This window comes from Tiliqua scincoides, chromosome 3 (genome assembly GCF_035046505.1).
Source record: "Tiliqua scincoides isolate rTilSci1 chromosome 3, rTilSci1.hap2, whole genome shotgun sequence".
NCBI classification, from domain to species: domain Eukaryota; kingdom Metazoa; phylum Chordata; class Lepidosauria; order Squamata; family Scincidae; genus Tiliqua; species Tiliqua scincoides.
The window spans coordinates 114,792,985-114,816,688 of record NC_089823.1 but is presented as its reverse complement, the minus strand read 5'-3'; the positions used below and the strand labels follow the sequence as shown (position 1 = coordinate 114,816,688).

Here is a 23,704-nt window from a genome sequence, read left to right as displayed (position 1 = left end):
TGTGTTTTTGCTTTGTTTTTCTAAAAGATTTTACTTATCACTGTTATACATGGTACGTATTATTAGGGAGCTTTATAAATCGCCTTGCGAATTTTGGCATGGGAAGGACAGGATATAATTTTTTCAAATAAAATAAATATGTTATTCAACTGAGTCCAGCATTACTAGCATTGCAGAAACCAGGAAGAAATCTGTAACATATATTGGTTTGTAGTGCAGTCCTAGACAAATCTATTCAGAAATCTCATTAAATTCAATGGGACTTACTCCCAAGGAATAGTTATAGTGCTTGTGAATAGTGTTCTTCAACTGTGGGGTCGGGACGGTTGCAAAGCCTCAGTTGTGGGATTGTGACAACTTACAGCAATGAAAAAGGATGAAGACCACTGGATTAGAGTATCACTAGATAAAGGGGGAGGCAACTGGTGTACCCCTTCATATACCAGGAGATGGTGTCCCAGTCCTGCTCAGGTTTTTGGCAAATGTTGAAATAGCTTTTAGTGCCAGGCTTCATAGTAAGTTTTTCTGCTATCACTAATAAGAATATTTTCTTACAGTGAACAGTGCTAGGAGGGCATAACAGGGGCAGGAGCACACAGATATGGTCCCAGCAGGCGGGCAGGACCAACAGTGGGTCTCTAGTATCACACTTTGTTTGGATCATGACACAAAAAAGGTTGAAAACCTCTGGTGCATAGGACTGCAGCCTTAGTTCTGTTTTACATGTCACAGATTTTCTATCTTCTTCCTGAGATTCTCCACCCTAAAATCATATATATTACTTTGTGGCTGACCTGGGTTCTCTCCAATCACACAGTTCAATACTGATAAAGAGTGACTTGGGTTCTGGCCAACCCAAGATGGAATTTATCTTGTCAATTGAAATGACTGTAATATAAAAATACTCTGGCAGTATGAGAACCTGCATTGCTACTAAAATTACATATAGGATGGGTGCATGCTGATTATCAGGACTGGCACAGTGTTGCAACCATCTTACTGCATGGCAAAAGTATCACAAGTTGAGCTGGTCTAATGAGCTGCACTAATGGAGCAAGGAGGGTCAATGACACTATCTGCAACAGTGACCCACAGCAAACAGTGTTTGGGAGAATGGAGACTTTATCTTTTTCTCCCAAAGCTTCTCTTCCATCACGCTTTTAGATCTTATATGTTGCATTCATCTTGTCATTTTTAGTGCAAACACTAACGTTTTCTTGCATAAGGTCTTTTTCTTGACATAAGATGTTGTTTTTATTTTTTATTTTTAAACCAAAATCCAGAACTGAGCAGTTCGCAGTGGACCTCCCTGTTCAGGAATTTGCATTCGATTTTCAGGTGGGCCCCAGCTTCCCAAATAAAGGGCTAAGTTTACCCTTGCAAAGGGGTAACTGGCCTATATGCTCCTGAGGATACTCAGAGGCATCCAAGCTAGTAAAGGAAAGTCTAAAAGGTCTCTTATCTTCAATGCGCCATCCCTGCCACGAGAGAAGAAATCACTTCTGAAGATTAGTTGGCTTTAGTGAGCTGTGGGGTGGCAAGTCAGATGGAGAGTGGGGGTAAATTCACATGTGTTCTCTCAAGAAATCTCATTTTTTCCTCACACTCTGTATGAGGCAAAGCTAGGAGAGAAGAAACTCAGCCTTCAGTTGTGTTTTTCCTTTTTCTTTCATTTTCCTGTAGCATATCAGGTCATTGTGGTATGCCTGGCCCTGTTTTGTAGAAGGATATTGGTCTAATGAGTATTGTGTCCCATTCCATACGTTCTATCATTCTTGGGATTCTATGAGTCCATGGGCTGGATCACACTCAAAAATTCTCTTGGTATGCAAAAGGATCACCAACTGTCCCCAAGTAACAAGTGACACAGACAAACCACAGAAAGCCTCGATTTTTTTCTTATTTCCACTTATAGACTGCTTTCAGACTACAGTATTCAATCCCCAAAGCAGCTAATATATACAAATAAAAACAAATTAAAATGAAATGTTAATTTAAAAAAAAAAAAATAGAAAAACAGCAACAATAAAATATATTGTTATGTACAATAGACAATGTAAAACCAGGGGGGAAACGCTGAGGTTGTTTTAAAAAAAGTTTAATTATAAGGAAATATAAAAATTAGTTTTCACTGCAGTTCTGAAACAGCCTACGGCAGTGGTTCTCACACTTTTAGCACTGGGACCCACTTTTTAGAATGAGAATCTGTCAGGACCCACCAGAAGTGATGTCATGACCAGAAGTGACATCATCAGGCAGGAAAATTAACAATCTTAGGCTGCAATCCTACCCACACTTACCCAGGTGTAAGTCCCATTTACTATCATTGTTAAAAGCATATACATGGTAGTCTGTTAAAAGTACAGATCTGTAACATTTCCTCAAATGCAGCCACATACCATGGTAGCATCAAGTCTAATATATCAAAATAAAATATTGAAATGAATGGGTTCCCACCTGAAATTGGCTCGCAACCCACCTAGTGGGTCCCGACCCACAGTTTGAGAAACACTGGCCTAGGGTACTAATCTGGTAGGCTTCTTCAAGAGGGAATTCCACATGGTGGGAGAAAGTAGTGTTTCTGACAAAAAAAAATCTGTAGTTGCGAAGGGGTGGTAGCCACAAAAGGGCCTCATTATTTGATCTCAATTCTTGGGAAGAATTAATATGAGAAAAGGTGCTCTTGCAATTATCCAGTTTGTATTATTCTTCCCTATCACATGTACTTAGCTGCATGGAAGGCAAGTACCTATGTACCAGCCCTATGATTTATATCTTCAGTAAGTCCGATGATATTGTTCCACTCAAGATTGATGAATCTCTGAATTACTCACAGATATGCTCAAACTGCCCCCCAGCAACCAAATTCACTTTTACAGAAAGATTCTAAATAGCTACACATCAGTTTCCTATGAATTAAGACAGATAACTTTTGAAAGACTGATTTTTCTTCTTATAATATTAATTTATGATGTATAAGGGTCACCTTTATTCAAACACAGTTGCAATTAAGAGAAAAGAAGGAGAAACTACTAGTTAGCTCCATCTAATAGTAAAGGTGTTCATGTACATGTGTATGCACTCATTCTCATAGTGCTGCAGAAACAGAGAGCAATCTGCTGCTAGAAGAAATGTTAAGAAAGAGATGAGGGCTGGTATCTATACTGATTCAGATATAGGGCAACATATTTAGAGACCATCGCATGACTTGGTGTTTCCATTAGGTGGCTGGCTGTCTTGGCATCACCATGAAAACTTGATACTTACTCTTGAACGGCTCTGGCTATAGAGAGGGCTGTAGATCCAGTTTCATTAACGCTATCTAAGGTCACATTTGGCAGGTCATCATCATCACTGTCACTTTTAATTTGTCTGGGAGACAGGCCACGTGGATCCATTTGTGCTAGGGGAAAAAAAGGGAGAAACAATGAATTAAAATCAGCACTGCAAAATTCATACTGTCTTAGAACAATTTTTAAATGCGCAGCTAATTTCACTATGAGTCAACATTATACTGTTGCTTCCTGATGAAAACATAAGGCAAAATGATTTGGCATCTCTAGTTACCCTTTACACTCACTCACTCCCTCACCCCCACAGAAAGAGATAATTTCCTGTTTACAGATTCAGTCTAGTTATCCATGGAACATTTATCCACGGATCTGGCTGAACCTGAATCCTCCGGAGGCAAACGGATTCAGATGTAGCACCTGTAGTTAGCATTGTAGCTTGGATCTTCCTGCCTTCCCTTGAGCCTGCTCTTCCTCCTCTCCATGGCCCCTATCATGCTCTCTCTCTTCCTTAGATTTCACTCCAAGGTCCTTCAGCTCCCATCCCAGTTGTTGGATGGTTCTCCTCCTGGACTCTCTATTAGCAGCCATTCCACCTGGCTATTGCAAATGGAAATGTGAGACAGCACAGCCCACTGGCTCACTTGGGATCAGCTAACATTTAGGTTTTCTACCTTGGAAACTTATCTTGCGGCCATTCTGGCTGGCTATTGTGCAACTCAAACGTTTGGGTACCAGAACAAACTTACGTTCCTCTTCCCTTCTGAGATGGAGGTAATTCATCTTAATAGAATTACAATTCTAGCAGTTCTCACTACATGTTTTAATGACTCCTGAAATGATTGCCCTTCTCCTAAAAGCCTCAAAAGTACCTTAGCCCTGAGTTGCAACAAATAGGTGGAATGTACCAGAAAGCCACAGGCACATTAAAGATGTTTGGGCCTATCCTAATGTTATCTTGTGCCAGCAGAGTGCTCGCTCCACCAGCACACACTGTCACAAATGTGCTGTAAAGCACTCCGTGACAGTATGCCTACTGGCAACACTGGCAGGAAGGCCAAAGTGTTTTTTCTGGTGTGTGGAAGGATGCCTGCTGGAGCAGTTAAGACCAGCATGGGGAGGAGGAAGGCAGTGGAGGGGATGGAGTAGGGTGAGGATTGGCAGATTGAGCCTCAGAAGGTGAGTGGGGTTGGTGGTGCTGGTGTGCTGGATCCTGTCCCCCTTCCTGAACCTGAGCTGCCAACATGGATCAATGTGGACTTGGCCAGCTATAGAGCTGGCGCAAGTCCTAGCTGACCCATTGTCGACCCTGAGGCAAGGGGACAAAAGTTCCCATGCCCTGAAGAAACCTCCTGCAGCTGAAATTCCCCTGCAGAATGTGGTGTAGCCCGATCTGGTGCAGCTGCATCATGCAGGGGAATTTAGGTAAGATTGGGTTGCCCAAAAGATACTTTAGAATTGCTAAGGCAATCCATGTTTTGCATATAATGTTGGTCACTAATGCCAGTTGTCTGAGCTAATCTCAATAACAAATTGTTGTTTGCTTGCTATATTGGTGTATATATTGTGGCTTGAAATACTTGATTTATGTAAAGAAAAAGACCATTACTCTGTTACTCTGAGATCAATACCTATTAGCAAGTTCTAAGGGAGTTAGCAAGTTAGTAAGTTATACGGGAAGGACTTCTTTCAGTATTAAAACCTATCTGCATCAGCTATATCCATCCATTTATATCCAGCTATACCTATATCCATCAGCTTCATCACTTAGCTGTGACTTTAAAATAGCAACTACATTATCTTGCCCTTTCTAAATTATGCAAATAATTATGCAGTAAGTTCACTAATGCTGCAAGACTATCCTTTCCTGGTCACAAATGCTGAATGTCCATTTATGTGCAGGGGGGAGAAAACCCTGATAACTGAACCGGTGGTGTTGATAATAGAATCTTACTAAAGAAAAGCCAATCTACACCAGGTCTTCACAATATGTTATTCTCCAAGTTGACTGAGGCTATTATGGAGTCAGTCAACCTCCTGGTTTTGCCTTCTGCTGGTAAATTTAAATTGGTTCTCTGGAGCCCAACCTGGCAGATGACACTTTGCGACTCATTAACTGCCTTTGGCTTGGAGGGTCACAGGTGGTACTCTATAGTCATTGGTGTTCTGACATCCTAGCATAAGGAAAATCAGTGCTCTTCCCAAGGCCATATTTGAATATTCAGAGTACACATGGAAACTGCCATGGACTTCTGTGCATGAGTCACAGTTTAATATGTAGTTGTTCATCTCTTTCAACTATGTTGCCTTCTCTCTGGAAAAAATTATGTAGGAAAACAAGCATTTCTAGAGCATACACATGGTTTGTCAATATATGGGCAATGCTAACACATCAACAGGGACAGAAATGGCAAGGTCTCAGATCTGTTGAAAAAGGAGAGGAGTTTTACACACTTTTCCACACTTGACAGTTCCTACACCAAACTGTACTTCAAATAGTTTGTCTCCTACAAGGAAAAAAAAGATATGTTTGAAACTCTGTGGAGAAAAAGGGCCTAGGGATTTTCATCAGATATTGCCTGAACAAGCGCATAATCCAAGCGCCAAACTAGATGTTTCTTCTAAGACTAGATGTTTAATGAAACTAGATTTTTCGTTAAAAGGTATATAATCTAGTAAGGAACTTACCAGTATTTTTACAATTCAGAACATGCCAACAGTGTAGAGATTTTTAACCCTTTACTTCCTTAACCCTTTATCTCCATGTTATTTTCTTGACCAAAATCATTCCCCCAAAATGCTATGAACTCTTCAAGGGACCATTGTAGCAAATTCGGATTGGGCCCCTGCATATTCATTTTAGAGTAAAAATAACCCCCTAAACAGACAAAGACATTTCACATCACATCTAATTTGGCCCCGTCCCACTGATTTCAGAGAGAGGAGAAATGCTTTTCTCCTCTCACTGAAATGGATGACATGCTTCTTTTGAACAACATAATATTAGAAAGAAGCTAACAGCACAGTCTTATGCACATTTATTCAGAAATAAGTCCTACTGTACTCCACAGGACTAAGCCTCAGGTCAATGTGCACAAAACTGCAACCTAAGAGAATAGTGGGAAAATTTATTGACTGCTTTGAAAAGTTTAGTGGTGAAAAGCTGGAAAAATAAGGAGAAACCATTCATTGAGGAATGAAAGAGAAAAAGGTGGTATCTCCTGTTCAGGTGCAAAATCATCGCATTTATGCAAGTTTGGCTAGATGAGATAAAATCTACTAGCAATACAGTATGTTAGAAAGTTGGAGGCCACTGACTAAGATTCAGAACTAAGCTGGAACAAGTTGTACATTCCTAACTATTACAGATACTGTAACATTATCTCTAAAATAAGGTACATATGACACAGGGTCCAATCCTATCCAAATTTCCAATTCTACTGCAGCCAAGCCAATAGGATATGTGTTGAATCCCAAGGGGAGGAGGTGGGATAGTCACAGAGGCCTCCTCAAGGTAAGGAAATGTTTCTTCCCTTACCTCAGAGCTGCATAGCGACTGCATTGGTACTGGAAAGTTGGATAGAATTTGACCCATAATTTGTTAAAGAACTGGTATTATAAATCTAGTTTGCAAATTTTAAAAATCTGTCATATTCAAATGCAGTATGATTTAATGTTGCAGGTATAGTATATTGCTAACACTTAAAAATTTTTCTTTTGTTTTAATTTAATTGTGCCCAAAATGTTTCTAATTGTATACACATATAAATGACCTACCTCATGAATGACACAATGCCATTGCAGTCTCTAATTAAGCTACTAATAAGCAAATTCAGCTGTCAGAAATATGATATATTGACTATATAATTGGATTCACGTAGTGCAACATCAACAACAACTGCAAGACTTCACTTGAGATTTCTTCCACACAGATTTGCTGGTGCTTTTCCAATATTAGCTGTCCTTATATGTGACTTCTCCCGGTTTCTCTTCTTTCACTTGGAGAAGGGACTGTTTTAATTGTGCTGCCCTTTCCAGGGATTTAGTTGTGGACAAAGGCATCCTAAATGCAGGATGAGGTCACAAAACTCAGAGACCCAAGATAAGGTATGATTGAAGAAAATGTTTTGAGGTTGCTTACTAAATCACTGTGCCTGCTCTGTCAGTTTCCAATTACTCCAACTTTGTTTTTCTTACCATGAGTCAGCAGATGAAAATTCAACCACCCAGAGCACAAGCTTGAAAAGCCAAGGAATATTTCTATCTAAAGGCTCTATCTAAATCATCAATCAAAAACATGTCCTCAAGGTTTAGTACAAAGGTAGGGGTTAAGAGCAAGAAGAACTAAGTGGAGGGTGTAGTTTTGATGTCCTAATCAACAACACATTTAATCTAGGCCAGGGGTTCCCAAACTTTGCAGTGCTCCCACCCACCTCTTCGTGGATCTGGCCACAGTGGTCCATGGCATGGTGACACGGAAATGAAACTACTGTAATGCACTCTACATAGGGTTGCCCTTGATTCAGAACGGTTCAGAAGTTGCAACTAGCTCAGAATGCGATGGCCTGTGTGGTTGCTGGAAATCAGCAGTTTGACTCGGTCAAACAGCTGCTTTGGTGCCTGCATGGACTGTCAGCTCGGTTCCAGGCCCAATGCAGGCTGCTGGTTTGACCTTTACAGGACACACAGAAGACGAATGGGAACCAGTCTGTAACTGGAAGACTGGTTTCTGAACTTTTGAAAATAAGTACACTACCTCAGGATGTCTTAAGACACTGTAAGGAAAACATTCCTACCTTGTCAGATTCTATTACTGGAACGTATGACAATAAAAAGTCACTTGCTAGGGGGTTGGCTAGCCATTTTGGTTGGCTTTGTTAGCAGTCAAAATTTGTGGTCCCAGGACTCTGCACCTCTTTTTCAGTGTGAACTCAGGCATGTTTATTCACTGTGTTCAGTGGGGCTTGCTCCCAGATAAGTGTACACAAGATTGTAGCAAAGCCAAGTCTGGCACTGGAGAACGGAATTAATGAGATCTCCACAGTTGCTCTGAGGTTCAGAAGGATTGAGAAGCCCAGGAGAAGCCCAGAACCAAGATTAGAGCTGGCACTGGGGAACAAGGTGCCTCTGCCCCCAATCAACTAAACAGCTATTCCTCCCCCTCCCCCATCCTGCCCAAGCCAGAAGAAAAATCTGAGGCTCATTTTGGTTTTAAAGAAAAAAAATCATTATACTACTTATTCTGAGAATAAGTTTAGACAATGGGGAGCATTTTTTCAGCTGGGAGCAGTTTCAAAACAAGCAGCTCTCTTATGTACAAATGAATCTCTTCCAAACATGAGGCCAAATCTGCAATATTTTCAAAAAAATCCAGCAGCAGCCAGAACATTATGAGAAAAGCTATTATCAGGATTACATCACTGAAACTTGAAATCCTGGAGAGCATGGATGTCAACATTTTTATGATAGCCACTGTGCCAGATATCCTGAATTATAATGAATCCAAGGCAGCTTAATACATCTTTGTGGACATCCCTAGCAGCTAGCAAAGATTATGAATTCCCATAAACTGGCTTGCTATTATAAACAGAAGCAAGTCTCATGCCATTTTTAGAACAAACTCCAACATTCAAGGTGGGTGTGACTGTCTTTCTCATGACGTGTATTTACTCTGAAGCAAAGGCATTCCTCAAGAATCATGCCAAGCAGAGACAACCAAAAGAGGAAGGGTGGAGACAAGTTTCTAAAGCTCCGTGAGAAACTCTCCTCTGTGTCATGCCTGCGAGGATCAACTGTTGAAGAGTGGGAAACTGCCCAGTGATAGGGAAGACCCCAATAATCCAGAATGGCTGTGGAGTAGCAAGGCGGGGCATGCATGCATAAATAAATAAATAAATGTCCAAGATGATAAAAGAACGGGTGCAAATGACCAGGCATCCTAGTGATATCACAGCAGACGTGTGATTTCAACCATATCTTATCTCTCATTCTCTTATAATTAGACTAATGAAATATTTTCTCAGACTCCAACACCATCCAGATGCTTCCATGATCCACAGATCTTACATGGAGGATGGACCAAGCAAGGGACAGTCAGCACCGACTGTGGATGACCAGTATTTTCATAAACCCAAACAAAAAATATACGGAAACTTAAATGAACACCAGTGTTTGTTTTTTAGTGCAAGGTACCATGAGGGTGGCACATAAGAACACAAGAACAGCCCCACTGGATCAGGCCATAGGCCCATCTAGTCCAGCTTCCTGTATCTCACAACGGCCCACCAAACGCTCCAAGGAGCACACCAGATAACAAGAGACCTGCATCCTGGTGCCCTCCCTTGCACCTGGCATTCTGACATAACCCATTTCTAAAATCAGGAGGTTGCACATACACATCATGGCTTGTAACCCGTAATGGATTTTTCCTCCAGAAACTTGTCCAATCCCCTTTTAAAGGCATCCAGGCCAGTCGCCATCACCACATCCTGTGGCAAAGAGTTCCACAGACCAACCACACGCTGAGTAAAGAAATATTTTCTTTTGTCTGTCCTAACCCGCCCAACACTCAACTTTAGTGGATGTCCCCTGGTTCTGGTGTTATGTGAGAGTGTAAAGAGCATCTCCCTATCCACTCTGTCCATCCCCTGCATAATTTTGTATGTCTCCATCATGTCCCCCCTCTTTTCTAGGCTGAAGAGGCCCAAACGCCGTAGCCTTTCCTCATAAGGAAGGTGCCCCAGCCCCATAAAAATCTTAGTCGCTCTCTTTTGCACTTTTTCCATTTCCACTATGTCTTTTTTGAGATGCGGCGACCAGAACTGGACACAATACTCCAGGTGTGGCCTTACCATCGATTTGTACAACGGCATTATAATATTAGCTGTTTTGTTCTCAATACCTTTCCTAATGATCCCAAGCATAGAATTGGCCTTCTTCACTGCCGCCGCACATTGGGTTGACACTTTCATCGACCTGTCCACCACCACCCCAAGATCTCTCTCCTGATCTGTCACAGACAGCTCAGAACCCATCAGCCTATATCAAAAGTTTTGATTTTTTGCCCCAATGTGCATGACTTTACACTTACTGACATTGAAGCGCATCTGCCATTTTGCTGCGCATTCTGCCAGTCTGGAGAGATCCTTCTGGAGCTCCTCACAATCACTTCTGGTCTTCACCACTCGGAAAAGTTTGGTGTCGTCCGCAAACTTTGCAACCTCACTGCTCAACCCTGTCTCCAGGTCATTTATGAAGAGGTTGAAAAGCACCGGTCCCAGGACAGATCCTTGGGGCACACCGCTTTTCACTTCTCTCCATTGTGAAAATTGCCCATTGACACCCACTCTCTGTTTCCTGGCCTTCAACCAGTTCTCAATCCATGAGAGGACCTGTCCTCTAATTCCCTGACTGTGGAGTTTTTTCAGTAGCCTTTGGTGAGGGACCATGTTGAACGCCTTCTGAAAGTCCAGATAAATAATGTCCACGGGTTCTCCCACATCCACATGCTTGTTCCTGGGAAGGCTGGACTTGCTGGAACACATATCTGGAATTCTTCAACAAGCAGATTAGTAATGGCAGAAAAACTTTCCTAAAAGATAGCTGGACCAATATTACCAATCACCCCGTGTCATTCACAGCTTCATGAGAATGCTAGGATGCATTTTGGGATGCACTCTCAGGTTACATGTTGACAGACACACGCACACACATGCCTGAGCAGCATTATGTTTAAACTGAGTGTACACCTGGTTGTTTCCCATATCCCTCTGCAATGAGCAAGGATTCTTTGGCAGACGCATTGTTATGAAGTGTTCTCTGGAGGTCAAAGGTTTGAAGGTAACTGCTGTAGTAGAAAACAGTGATCTACCAATTTTGCAATGCTAGCTGAAAAAATAGTTCCAGAGAAATAAAGGCATCATCCCATCAGTGAATAGGAAAAAAAAAGACAGAACAATACTGCTTAGCATTTCAAACAAATACGGACATAAAATACTACAGATGAAATCCAGTGAGATTAGATGTTGTGCAGTGGTTTGTTTAATATATCTCAAAGCAGCTGTGCTGGGAAACAATCCCCTCCCACTTTGTAACTCAGACAAATGTGCTTCTTGCTGAAAAGATGTAACATCTCTTAGGCCTCATAATAAAATCCCCTCAACACAGAAGAAATATACAAGGGCTCCCTCCTCCACCCCTACAACTTCATCGCCTTTCTATTAAAGGTCATTATGAATGGTTTGTGCTTTTAGAAAAATGCTCCAGGAACACCAATCAACTTCTAAATCAAAAACAGCTTGCTTTCTGATAGGGGCAGCGAAACTGGTCGATTTATTACATAAAACTTTATGTACACAGCAGCAGCATTCATGAACTTAATGATCATAATATAGAGTCTATGGGGTAATTTTTATTACAGTTTATCGCAGGATTACATATACTCCACAGTTTTCAGGGTTTATTGAGATTTTATGGGACTGTGTGGCTAAAGCAGTTAACCATGCTCTTGTTCGCTCGGGGGGGGGGGGTTAGCTCTCATACATGCTTTTTGCTGCTAATCCACCATAGGTTGTTAATTACTCTACCCAATCCAAGTCATTATTTATAGAAATTTCACAAATAATTTGTCATAGATGGACAGGATTACTAGAAGTTATGCACATTCAGTAGCAAAATGAGAACTTACAAATCATGCTGACATACGTGAATGTCTATCTGTGGGTATGTGTATTTTTTGCAGGAAAAACTTGAACCCTTTTTTATTCTGAACTAAACACTGTAGAACTTGCACTCATTTACAGCAAATCGAATTCTTGACACTGTTAAGTCCTAAATCACATCAAGTATCTAATAAATAACTGATTCTCCATCAAACATAAAGCTGGAGGAGAGAAAAGTAATTACAGATTTGAACAGAGGACATTGCTTTTCTAAGTTCAGGTTTCCAGGTAAGATACTTCAACATATCTGAAAAACGACCTTGTCAACTTGGCTCTTCCCTATCCCTAAGCCTCTGGGAAGACTTTTGCCGGAGAAACTGGCTTATAAATTAAGCTTACAGAGCAGCAGCATTGCTAGGGACAGCAACACCAGGGACAGAGATGACATAATCATGTCACATTATGATGTCACATCACTTGACATCATCACGTCATTTCTGGGGTCTTTCTTCTTTAGAACATGAGAGGACTTGCTGGCAGATGCTTTAGTAAAGAGCAGGGGTGCCCAAAACCTGGCCCGGGGGCCACTTGCAGCCCTCGGGGACTCCCAATCCAGCCCACAGGGAGCTCCCACTCTCCAACGAGACTCTGGCCCTCTGGAGAACTACATTGAGCCAACATGGGCTCCAGCAACTGCCCTCAGCATGAGGGCAACTGTTCAATCTATCGCATGAGCTTTCGGATGAGGGCTCTCTCCACTGCTTGCTGTTTCATGTCTGTGACGCAGCAGTGGCAGCAAAGGAAAGGTTGGCCTTGCTTTGTGCAAGGCCTTTTATAGGCCTTGAGCTATTGCAAGACCCTCATTCATTCATATAAGATCCACCTCTAATATAATCATTTATGTAAATTTATTCAAATTTGAAATGTAAATTAATTCTTTCTTTTCCCCAGCCCCTGACACAGTGTCAGAGAGATGATGTGGCTCACTTGCAAGAAGTTTGGACACCCCAGGTAAAGAGATTCCAGCAAATGTCTGCCAGCAAGGTCGCCACCCCCGCTGGCTTTGCCACTGTTATAAAGCAGGACCCTTGTGTACTTTCATGGTTGACCACCTCCCTCAGGAATCTGAATACAGGTTGAGACTAATTATTCACGTGGGTTCCATTCCAAGCACTCACGTGGATGGCAAAAAACGCACTATAGCAAATCAATTTAAAAAACAAAGTTTCTTTGCTCTGGTGATTTAAAAACAGCCTTGCTGACCTTTCGACTCTAAGATAAGAGTCATTAAGAAGACAATCCATCAATCAGCCCTCCTCCAAACGCTTCACTCAGCCCCTCCCTGCACCAATGCAAAGCGATCACCTTTCTTTCACGTGCTCAGGGGGAAGGGAGGGGTCGCCTGGAGAGAGAAGGATTGATGGATTGTCAGCCAGCTGCCCTCTCTCTCTCTCTCTCTCTCTCTCTCTCTCTCATTAAGGAGGCTATTGTTAAAGGACTGTTCAGTTTTTTAAACTGATTTTAAAAGGATGCATTTTTCCCCTTCTCCAGGGATCAGCACATTCCTTCTCATTTGCAGTGGCCACTCATGTTGAGTCAAATCCATGTATAAGAAATCCATGTATAAATAGGCTGGACCTGTATTTCTAAGTATTCCATGACATCATGTCAGGTTGGCCAATTGATGCCAAAGACTTTTGTTACTGCTACAAAATGCTTTTGTGGATTACAATATTACTCATTATAAATGAGATTAATTAGAGAAGCTAAAATGGGAAGTAAAAAGGATCAAATCTCTCCAAAGTGCATGGAAGCTATTTAAACCAACTATAATAGAGGCCTAGCTGTATGTACAGTCAGCCCTCCTTATCCATAGGTTTGGCATCTGCAGATTTGAATAGCCGTGGATGCTGACCTGCAGCTAGAGGGCATCAGAGGATCTCCTGAACACAACCAGAAGGCATTTCGCTGGCAACAGGACATTAGTCGTGTCTGGATGTTTCTGAGGTGCAGGGTTCTGACAGGAGAGAAGTCTTAGGGTGTTAGTGCACAGCTCAATGAAAGTGTCAAAACAGTGTATGGTAGCTCAGGATAATTTTAAAAAGGGGATTGAGAATAAAACTGCCAAGATGCCAAGTGACCAAGATGATTAGCGGTCTGAGACACTTCCCTTAAGAGGAAAGGTTACAATGTTTGAGGCTCTTCAGTCTAGAAAGAAGGCATCTGAGGGAGGGACACATAAAATTATGCATGGGATAGAGTAGATAGAGGAAGATTATTTTTCCTCTTGCACAGTACCAAAGCCAGGGGATATACATTAAAACAGACAAAAGGAAATATTTCATTATCCAGTATGTAATTAATCTATGAAACTCCTTGCCACATAATGCTGTGATCACATCTAGCCTAGATGTCTTTAAAAGGGGATTGGATAGATTTATGGAGGAAAAGTTCATCACAGACTACAAGCCGTGATGGGTACATGCAACACGCAACCTCCAGATTTTAGAAGTAGGGTACCTCAGAATGCCAGAAAAAACGGAGTGGCACCAGGATGCAGGTATCTTGTTGTCTTGTGTGCTCCCTGAGGCATCTGGTTGGCCACTAGGAGATACAGGAAACTGGACTAGATGGGCCCTTGACTTGATCCAGCAGAGCTCTTCTTATGTTCTTACAATTCTTTATTCTGAGCCTCCTAAAAAGAGTCACCCTTTGTAACCTGCCCATCAACTGAGCATGCTTTTTTTTCCTGCCAGTTTCAGCTCTTTTACGCTGGGTGAAGATGCTTTTTTTCTGCGGATATTCAAGTATATACCATAATGTGACATTCAACCTACCTCACAAACCTCTGCCTGTTTTTATTCCTGTGAGTAAATAGGCTACCTATCAACATGAGTTTTCCTAGAATGGCTTTTTGCATCTGTTATGCAAAGGAGAGAGCACACAGAAAGCAGAAATCTCACACACAGATCCAAGCAAAGGCATGGTGGACCAAACCTTTGTGAAGTTTATTCTGCCTGAAAGTATTTCTCAAAGTCAAACAAATACAGACCGACAGCAACGAGAAAAGAAATTTCACCCTGAAGAAAATCAAGGCCAGCTAGAAAATTCACGCACTGATTTTATAGGACACTCTTGCAAGATTGCTGAAAAGTCGCTCGCATTTCATCCGCATAGCCCATGCACACACCCACCACTGTCTGAGAGCTGCTTCCTTGATGCATTCAAATACTAGAACCATTGGTGTGGGGTAGATATTGTATGGTTTTTCCCCACTGTCACCTATCCATCTCCCTTAACTATGTACACTGTTTTATCTGACTTTTCTCTGGCCTTTGTAGAAAAGTGGGACATAAATTCTTCAATTACTAAAAAAATAAAGTACAGGTTGAGACTAATTATTCACGTGGATTCCATTCCAAGCACTCACGTGGATGGCAAAAAACGCACTATAGCAAATCAATTTAAAAAACATTCTTTCCTCAGATGATTTAAAAACAACCTTGTTGACCTTTGTGATGTAAGATAAGAGTCATTAAGAAGACAATCCATCAATCAGTCCTCTTCCAAGTGCTTCACTCAGCCCCAATGCAAAGTGATGCAAAGTGATTGCCTTTCTTTCACGTGCTCAGGGGGAAGGGAAGGGGTCCGCTAGAGAGAGAAGGACTGATGGATTGTCAGCCAGCTGTCCTCTCTCTCTCTCTCATTGAGGAGGCTATTATTAAAGGAATGTTCAGTTTTTTAAACTGATTTTAAAGGGATGCATTTTTCCCCTTCTCCAGGGATCAGGGATTTTCTATACATGAATTGATTTGACTCAACACGAATGGCCCCTGCAAATGAGAAGGAATGCCTTCTCATTTGCAGGGGCCATTCGTGTTGAGTCAAATCAATTCATGTATAGAAAATCCGTGTATAAATAGGCTGGACCCATAGTCAGTATTTAGGTACCATTTCTCACACAAGTCCAGGAGACACCATTCCCGAAGATTTAGGAACAGATCTATTAAAATACCTGTGCATAACTATAGATAAATGCAACATTCTATAGTCATTTTAATGGCAGGAATACATATGAAAGGAAAAGAAAAATTCATCTGAATTTTCTGCTTGCAACTCTTAGGGCAGAACTAAATGTGATGCTGACCACAAGGATGCCATCATAAGCAACAACCTTGTCTAATGTCCCCCTACTTTGTAAGGGTTAGTAAGGAAAGTGGGAGACCTGATGTTACAGGATACATTTTCCCATTTTACATTATTGCTGTGTTAGGGGTGGGGTAGGGGATTACAATTCACAATTATATAATTAAATGTTCCAGGGAGTTAAACCCAGGGTTGCCATTTTCAGTAACAACTGAACTGCTGCCCTCCATTAAGAGGCAAGCGATAGGGTTAAATGATGAATGTGACCCGCAAACTTGAAATGGTCAATATCGCTCCTTTAAACAACACCTATTAGGTGTCCTATCATGATCTGTTAATTAATTTGTGCTTCATTCACCTTTTATACAAACAAGTTTCAAATGAAGATATGTTACCTTTGACATGATTTCTCCCATCCTCCAGTAGCGGTACTACTATAGTGTTGTTCACATTCCCCGGTGATCTTACAGCCGTGTAGACCACAGGTACTGACTGTACCACTACTGGAATGCGGTGTACGTGACTCATTTTGTTGGTCTGTAGGTTCATGGGGCTTGATGGCGGTACTGGGTGGATTATGTGCAAAAACTGCTGCCCTCCAACACCTGATGCAGATGCCACAAGTGGGCCTGGAGTTAATACTGATGGTGCAGATGCCGCTGAAGATACTGACGTGATTACTGTTGGTGATGAAGCTGGACGACTAGAAGACGTTGAAGTAGAAGAAGGAGAGGAAGCCGATGCGGTGATGGACACTGGTGATGACGAAGCAGCAATCGGGGATGACCGGGCTTTGTTTATTGACAAGTCCACTGGCTCAGTTTGTGTTTGGAAATGGTCTGTGGACAAGGAGTCTTCTTCGGGATCTGCCTTCATGCTGTTCAGCAACAGGGGTACAGCTTCCATATCTGGGTAACTGTGAGTGTTTGGTGACTGTGAGAAAAAGTAAAATAAAAAAACTGTCACCATCCAGGAGTCAATGTTAAACACTTAATTGCCAACAGGATGTACATTTATTTTAAATACTTCCATTGGAAGAAAGCGCAAGCTGACAAGCACCTCAAATAAGAAGCCATTATCTACATTTTTTGACAAGTTGGGTTCGTGGTCTCAACTTACATATTTCACTAGGTGGGCCATGTATGAACAGGCCTTTCACTGGTAAATTCATTTTTCCACTCTGCTGTTTCTCCATTACAACAGAATCTCATTATCAATACATTACCAGAAAATCTTAGTCATCCAAATTCATGCAGTTCTAGACGAACACAATCTTTCTTGGGAAACATATGAATTAAGCCAGCCTACACTTACTTGTCAAGAACACTCTCATACACAGAAGTTCCTAAGCTGCAACAATAAAGGAAGCTACCTCAGATTGCAAAACACTGAGCTAAGCTGAGTTGATTTGAGTTAGCAAGCCTGTTTATATCTAGTTTAATTGGGCAAGTCTTCTTGCCCTTGCTTATCTCATCTTGGAAAGTACTGGGCATCGTTTCAAGGTTGAGCACTTTTGAGGGGCCCAGTTTGTTACATATTTTCTATCGTTTTCCCCAACACAATTAATTAATTAATTACTAATTAATGGGGTGTAACCATATTAATTAGGCACAGTAGATATATGTAAGAAAGCCCCAAACCTGTTATCAGTGAGTATCAGCAAAGGCTGAGACTGCAGAAAGTGCTACATACACATCGTAGTTGGGAGGAGGCTTGCCTGATTCTGGTGTTCTCAGCAACAAAAAGGTGCTCTCTGGTGCAACTGGTGCTCTCAGCAACAAAAAGGGCATATGCATGCTGCCATTCTGTTTGCTTTCTAGCGGTGGTTAACTCTGCTTATATATTATCAATAAAAGGCATTCGCTTTACCCATTGGTGTTCTTATTGCTTCCATATCCAAAAAGAACTCTTACTCTTTGGCAATACAAAACAGCTCTCTCACATACGATTCACCTATTTATTCACATTTATTACCAGGGCAGTTCTAATTTTCTGATATGCAGCCCTGATAAATCATTATCTCTGTCTGGACTTTTGGAGACATTCTGGGAATGGTTTTGAAATGTGCTACTAGAATGAATAGCTAGAGCTGCAATTCTTTATGTTCTAGCTAGCCTGCTTTTCCAGTCTCTAGAAGTAACACCTCTGTCTTTGGGGGAGATAATCTTCTTGTGCTTGTAAGTACACAAAATACACACACAATTCCCTAACCAGGTAAGTGACCATTTATTTGATTTGCCATTAGTGTATGTGAAGTACAATCAGTTCTATTATGAGTATACTCCCAAATCTTAAAAAACAAAACACGACACACAAGCACACATACACTTAAGAATGTTTAAGAAACCAAGGGCCCAATCCTATCCAACTTTCTAGTTCTGGTGTAGCCACAGTGCAGCTCTATGGTAAAGGAACATGTTCCCATACCTTGAGGTTTATTAACATACTCTTTACTAACATACTCTGCTCAGATGCCTTAGAGCAGCAGATGAAATATACACAGGGTTGGGACATTCAGACAGTACAAGAGAAGATCCAGTATTCTTCTGGATCAGACCAGGTCCATTGAGTTGAGAATCGCAATTTCTAGTATGACATGACAGAGAGAGAAAATTTTTCCCCAATCTACATTCTCTACATCATTCATAGTTTTGTAAAGCTTTATCACAATGTTTCTCAAACTGTGAGTCAGAACCCACTTGGTGGGTCACAAGCCAATTTCAGGTGCGTCTTCATGCATTTCAATGTTTTATTTTTAATATATTAGACTTGATGCTATCATGGTATGTGACTGCATTTGCGGAAATGTTACAGATCTGTACGTTTAACAAGCTACTATGTATATTCTTTTAACAATGATGGTAAATGGCACTTACTCCTGGGTAAGTGTGGGTAGGATTCCAGACTAGGATTGTTAAAAATATTCCTGCTTGATGATGTCACTTCTGGTCATGACATCACTTCCGGTGGTTCTTGACAGATTCTCATTCTAAAAAGTGGGTCCAAGTGTTAAATGTGTGAGAACTACTGCTTTATCACATTACCTTCCCATTTAAGGTTTTTTTTTTCCCTAAGCAAGCAAGCAAACAGTTAAGTAATAACTTTTTCTCAGAAGGAAGGTGCTTCAACTCCTTGATAATTTTGGCTGCCCTTTTCTCCATCTTTTGCAATGCTATAATTTCCTTTCTGATATGGAGCTAAAATGAGTCCCAATGAAAAACAGTGAATAAATGGCAGGAAATCTTAAACACATGCAGAGCACATAGCTCAAGAAAGTGAACTAAGCCACACTCTGCCAGTCACATATGTGCAGAAAATTAAGCACATAGAAGACATTCTAGGAAATAGTCACCAAACCTATGAGATTTTTCCCCAAAGATACCGTGAAATTTTTGCCAAGTAATCAAGCTCCAATTCTCACTTCACCTGATCTCCAGGTCAATCAGAAGGCAGAGCCTTTCAACTCTGAACTGTTTGTTTCTCAGCTCAGCTCAGGCAGGCACCTCCTTAGTTGCTATCGTTACCTTCCAGGGACGTTCCAGCCAAAGTTAACTTTTATTCTCCTTCCTTCTGCAGCAGCCTGGTTCTGCTTTGCAAATGCTTGCAAAGCAGGTCTGCTTTTTGAAACACCAAGATGGGACCCTCCTTCCCAGGCTACGATTCACTGCACCATTACTTAAGAATAATACCCATGGAAAGCAGTGGGTCTACTTCTGAGTAAAAAAGGTTGCAAATATTTCATCTTTCTGCTGTGAATTGAATTGCACACTCTCAGTTATGTGTTATGGGTTGTATGTTGTATGTAGAGCTTCTGGTTTAACACACCAGACACCTTAAAGGTGTCTTTGATTCATGGTTCTCCTCATGTCCACCTTAAAGGTGGATTTGATTCATGGATCTCCTGCAGTGGTTCCGAACCTTTTTCACTTGCATATCCCTTGACAATAATAAATTGTACACTTCATATTAGCAAAATGTTTGTAATAATACAAGCCCTCATCTCTTCTCTATGAAAACCCAGACTTCATGTATTCATCACAGTGCTTTCTCTTTTTATCTGTTTGAGGAACAGAAGACTCTGCCTATGCACTGTTTTGCACCAGAAGTGTGCTGAGAAATTCTGGATGATTGATCACTTTCCATATTATGTTTCAGCTTTTTTACTGTGCTGGTTTTCAATCATTGGTTCATAGATGAATTGATGACCAAAAACTAGCTATTGGTGGGGCTTTCACAGCCAACTAGCTACCTCCCTTCCTGCCTTGCTGGTCCTTGCAAGGCATTCTGGAGAATGGCCTGTCTTTTTCTACCATTCTGCCATTCTTTTTCAAGTACCCCTAAAAGTCCTGTTGAGTGTCCCTGGGAGTACGTGAATACCAGGTTGGGAACCACTGTTTTACTGGTATGTAGTTTATAGTGCACTTACTCTGACAGTGTTTACAAAAAGGTGGTGAAGACCAGAATTTAAAAAAGAATAAAAATGTATCTTATGATCTTTTACTATGTTTTTAATAAATTAGAGACTACAGTTCTTAGGTAACAATTAGTGGTAGGTTATTTTTCAGGATCTGGCATCGGGTAAAATCATACAAAACTATAGTCAGACACTCCCCTAAGTTTAAACCCCCCTGACTTATCCAAGGGTCATAGAAAATTCCAGTATTGTTGGCTAAAAACCTGCCCTCAACTTATCTGTGGGGTCGACTTATAGGCGAGTATCTACGGTAAGACCCGGGGCTGGATGTGGCCCACAGAAGCTTTTTATCAGGCCCTTGGGCTCTCAGCTGCTTAGCAGTGCTGAGGTGGCACTGCTGAACAGGCAGCCCACATGAAAATTAGGCTCTCCCATGTCTTGAAATATGATCGAGATTTGTGTGTTTTCTGTCATTTGCAGCTAATGAGTTCCTAAGTGAGAAAAAGTGCTTATTTTTGGTTATGACCTGTTTAATGACATCACTTCCTGCCTAATGGCATCACTTTCAGCCCTCAGCAGGCACCATGAATGCTGTTCGGCCCTTGGTATGAAACAAGTTTGACACCCCTGCCTTACATCTATGGAGTTAGCTGAATCCTTAGGTAGCAAAGTGCACTGGATCACATCAGGTTGCAGGACAGAATACCACTTCTGACTGCAAAGGACAGGAACAAGCTTGACGATATGAGGACACAGAGGCTGGTAGTCTCTGACGCCTGTCAGTGATGTAATTGCCAAGTGCAAGCATCTTTCTGTGGCCTTACTGGCATGCATAGGCTCTCTTAGTCACCCATCACATCACATTCTTACTGGAGATAGAGGGATAGCCAGTCTATGTCATCCCGACTGCAGCATGTCACAGACCATACTATATTGTCATTGCCTTGACAGCCTCTATTTAGTTCTTAACCAGACCAGGGGCTCAATTCAGACTCAATTTGGAGTCCACATTAACTTTTCAGACATCCATTAGACATAGTGGAAAATTAATCCAAATTTTCCAAATTAATTGTTACTAGATTATCAGCAGTTTGCCCTTCCTTGCGGTAACATGAGTCAACATGACAAAACATTATTTGGTGCATGTCAGCTTTCACTGAGTGATCTTGAGAACCAACAAGATTTATGATACACATTTTTCCTACCTATTTTGCCCTGCTGAGTATAACAAATCCTCAGAAGAAGAGGAAAAGTCTAAGTATCATAAATTATCATTCCTGGGTCAAAAATTAAGATGAGCATATCAAATACATTTGTAACTAGACAGATTTAAGTCTGATCCCCCAGAGACAAAGCTACAGCTACTCCTCATGTTGACATATGCTTCTTACGCCCAAATTACTTTGCAGTGCAAATTAGTACTGTCAAGCCTGAATATATTACAAATTAAAGGGGATAAATTTATACTTCTTTTTTTCTGCATGGAAAATAATATCTTTACTTTGAGTATACACATAATTGCATATTATAGACTTGAAATTTTAATGGGATAAAACCAAAAGCTATGAAATGCAGCTGTTTTACAGAAATGATTTAGTGTCTCATGAATTGGCTTCAATAAATCAAGTTCTTTATGATCCAATGAAATGTAATATGATTATTTTTAAAGAAAAGCAGCAGGGAAAGGCAGAGAAAGCAAACTTCTTTTCAATAGGATGTCATGGCTATATATGGATCTATTCACTTGCTACTTTCTGGGGAGAAATCCCCGCTTGCTCTGACTCTCTGGGGCTTGTGCGCTCCCCTTCTCCCACATGGAGAAAATACTATGAGAAGATTGTGCTGTGCAGCTTCTATATGACACAGGCGAGCTGAGCAGCAGACACTTTATTGAAGTCATCTAGTGAACGTTTTGGCTAAACACTCTTACCTTCTGACATGAATTTGAGTGTTTATGTAATATTGCACAACACTAACCTGAAATAAGCATCCATATAAACCACAAATATTCAAAACTGAACCATAAATGAGGAATCCAATACAAAAAAAGCCCTGCACCTCAAATGCAATTCCCTGCTAACTGGGCACAAAGGGACCCTTTAATTGGTGATTCTCTTATATGCTGGATAAAGAAAGGGTAACTCTCCCTATTCACCCTAGTTTAGTGTCTCTCCAAAGGTTGCTTGCTGGTGCATCTTTTGAGTCCAGGAACAGTGTGACCAGGTTCACTGCCCAAAGCTGCCCCCAGGTCAAGTGGAAAGTTTCTTTGTTTGTGCAGTACTGGTAGATAAAACCAAAGGTCTCACACTTCTGGGTTCAGGAGAGCCACAATGTTAATGACTGGACTAATCAACTAAACAGTGGTTTGACTAATTGATGGTGGTCTGTTTTCGTCAGGGATGAGAGCTAATGATACACTTGCTAATTTTTTGAGACTATAAATGTTTTGATATGTTATTGCAGCGGTTCCCAAACTCTACAGGAGTTTCTAAAATTTTCTGCAGGGGAGGGGTGAAAGCAGCAGTGCAATTGCTACTATTGCACCACTCCCAGGGGCAAAAGGGTTTTTGGTTTTTTTAACTTAACTGCAGCAGTGCCAGCCTCCTGGGGATGTGAGGAGCCTTCAAACCCCCTGTAGGGATCCCCAAGCCTCCAAACTGCAGAAAATAGTAAAAAAACTGCCACTTGCGGTTTCACGACAAAAACTGAATGTAGCTGGTTTTTACTATTTTATTTATTTATTTATTTATTTATTAGATTTGTATTCTGCCTTTCTCCCCAAAGGGCACCCAAGGCAGCTAACAATCAATTTAAAATGCAAGGCAACAGATAAACGTTAAAAATACAAAACACTTAAAAACAATTAAAACAAGATAAAATACATAGCAGCAGCTTAAAAGCACGCAGTAAAAGACATAATTTATAAAAACAGCCCTTATAGTGCCTTGAAGGCTTTCCTGAATAAAAAAGTCTTCAGGCCCCGCTGGAACGCTAATAATGAGGAAGCTGCTCTCAATTCAAAGGGGAGGGAATTCCATAGTGCAGGTGCCACCACCGAAAAGGCCCTGTTTCTGGCCGCCATTCCCTTCACCACTCTCAATGACGGCACAACCAACAGGGCCCCTTCTGATGACCTTAGAGAATGGACCGGATTATATGGAAGAAGGCGGTCCCTCAAATACTCTGGTCCCAAG

The 23,704-nt window shown here is 41.2% G+C and overlaps 1 protein-coding gene across 1 annotated transcript in view; it reads right to left on the bottom strand.

The window, feature by feature from the left end:
- Nucleotides 1-23,704, bottom strand: part of KLF12 (KLF transcription factor 12) — a 270,025-nt gene that overhangs the window by 93,699 nt on the left and 152,622 nt on the right. The window contains exons 3-4 of the mRNA XM_066619600.1: nt 16,492-17,029; nt 3,268-3,403 (exon numbers count right to left, since the gene is read on the bottom strand). Of these exons, the coding sequence (XP_066475697.1) occupies nt 3,268-3,403; nt 16,492-17,029 (674 nt within the window). The remainder of the gene's footprint in view (nt 1-3,267; nt 3,404-16,491; nt 17,030-23,704) is intronic.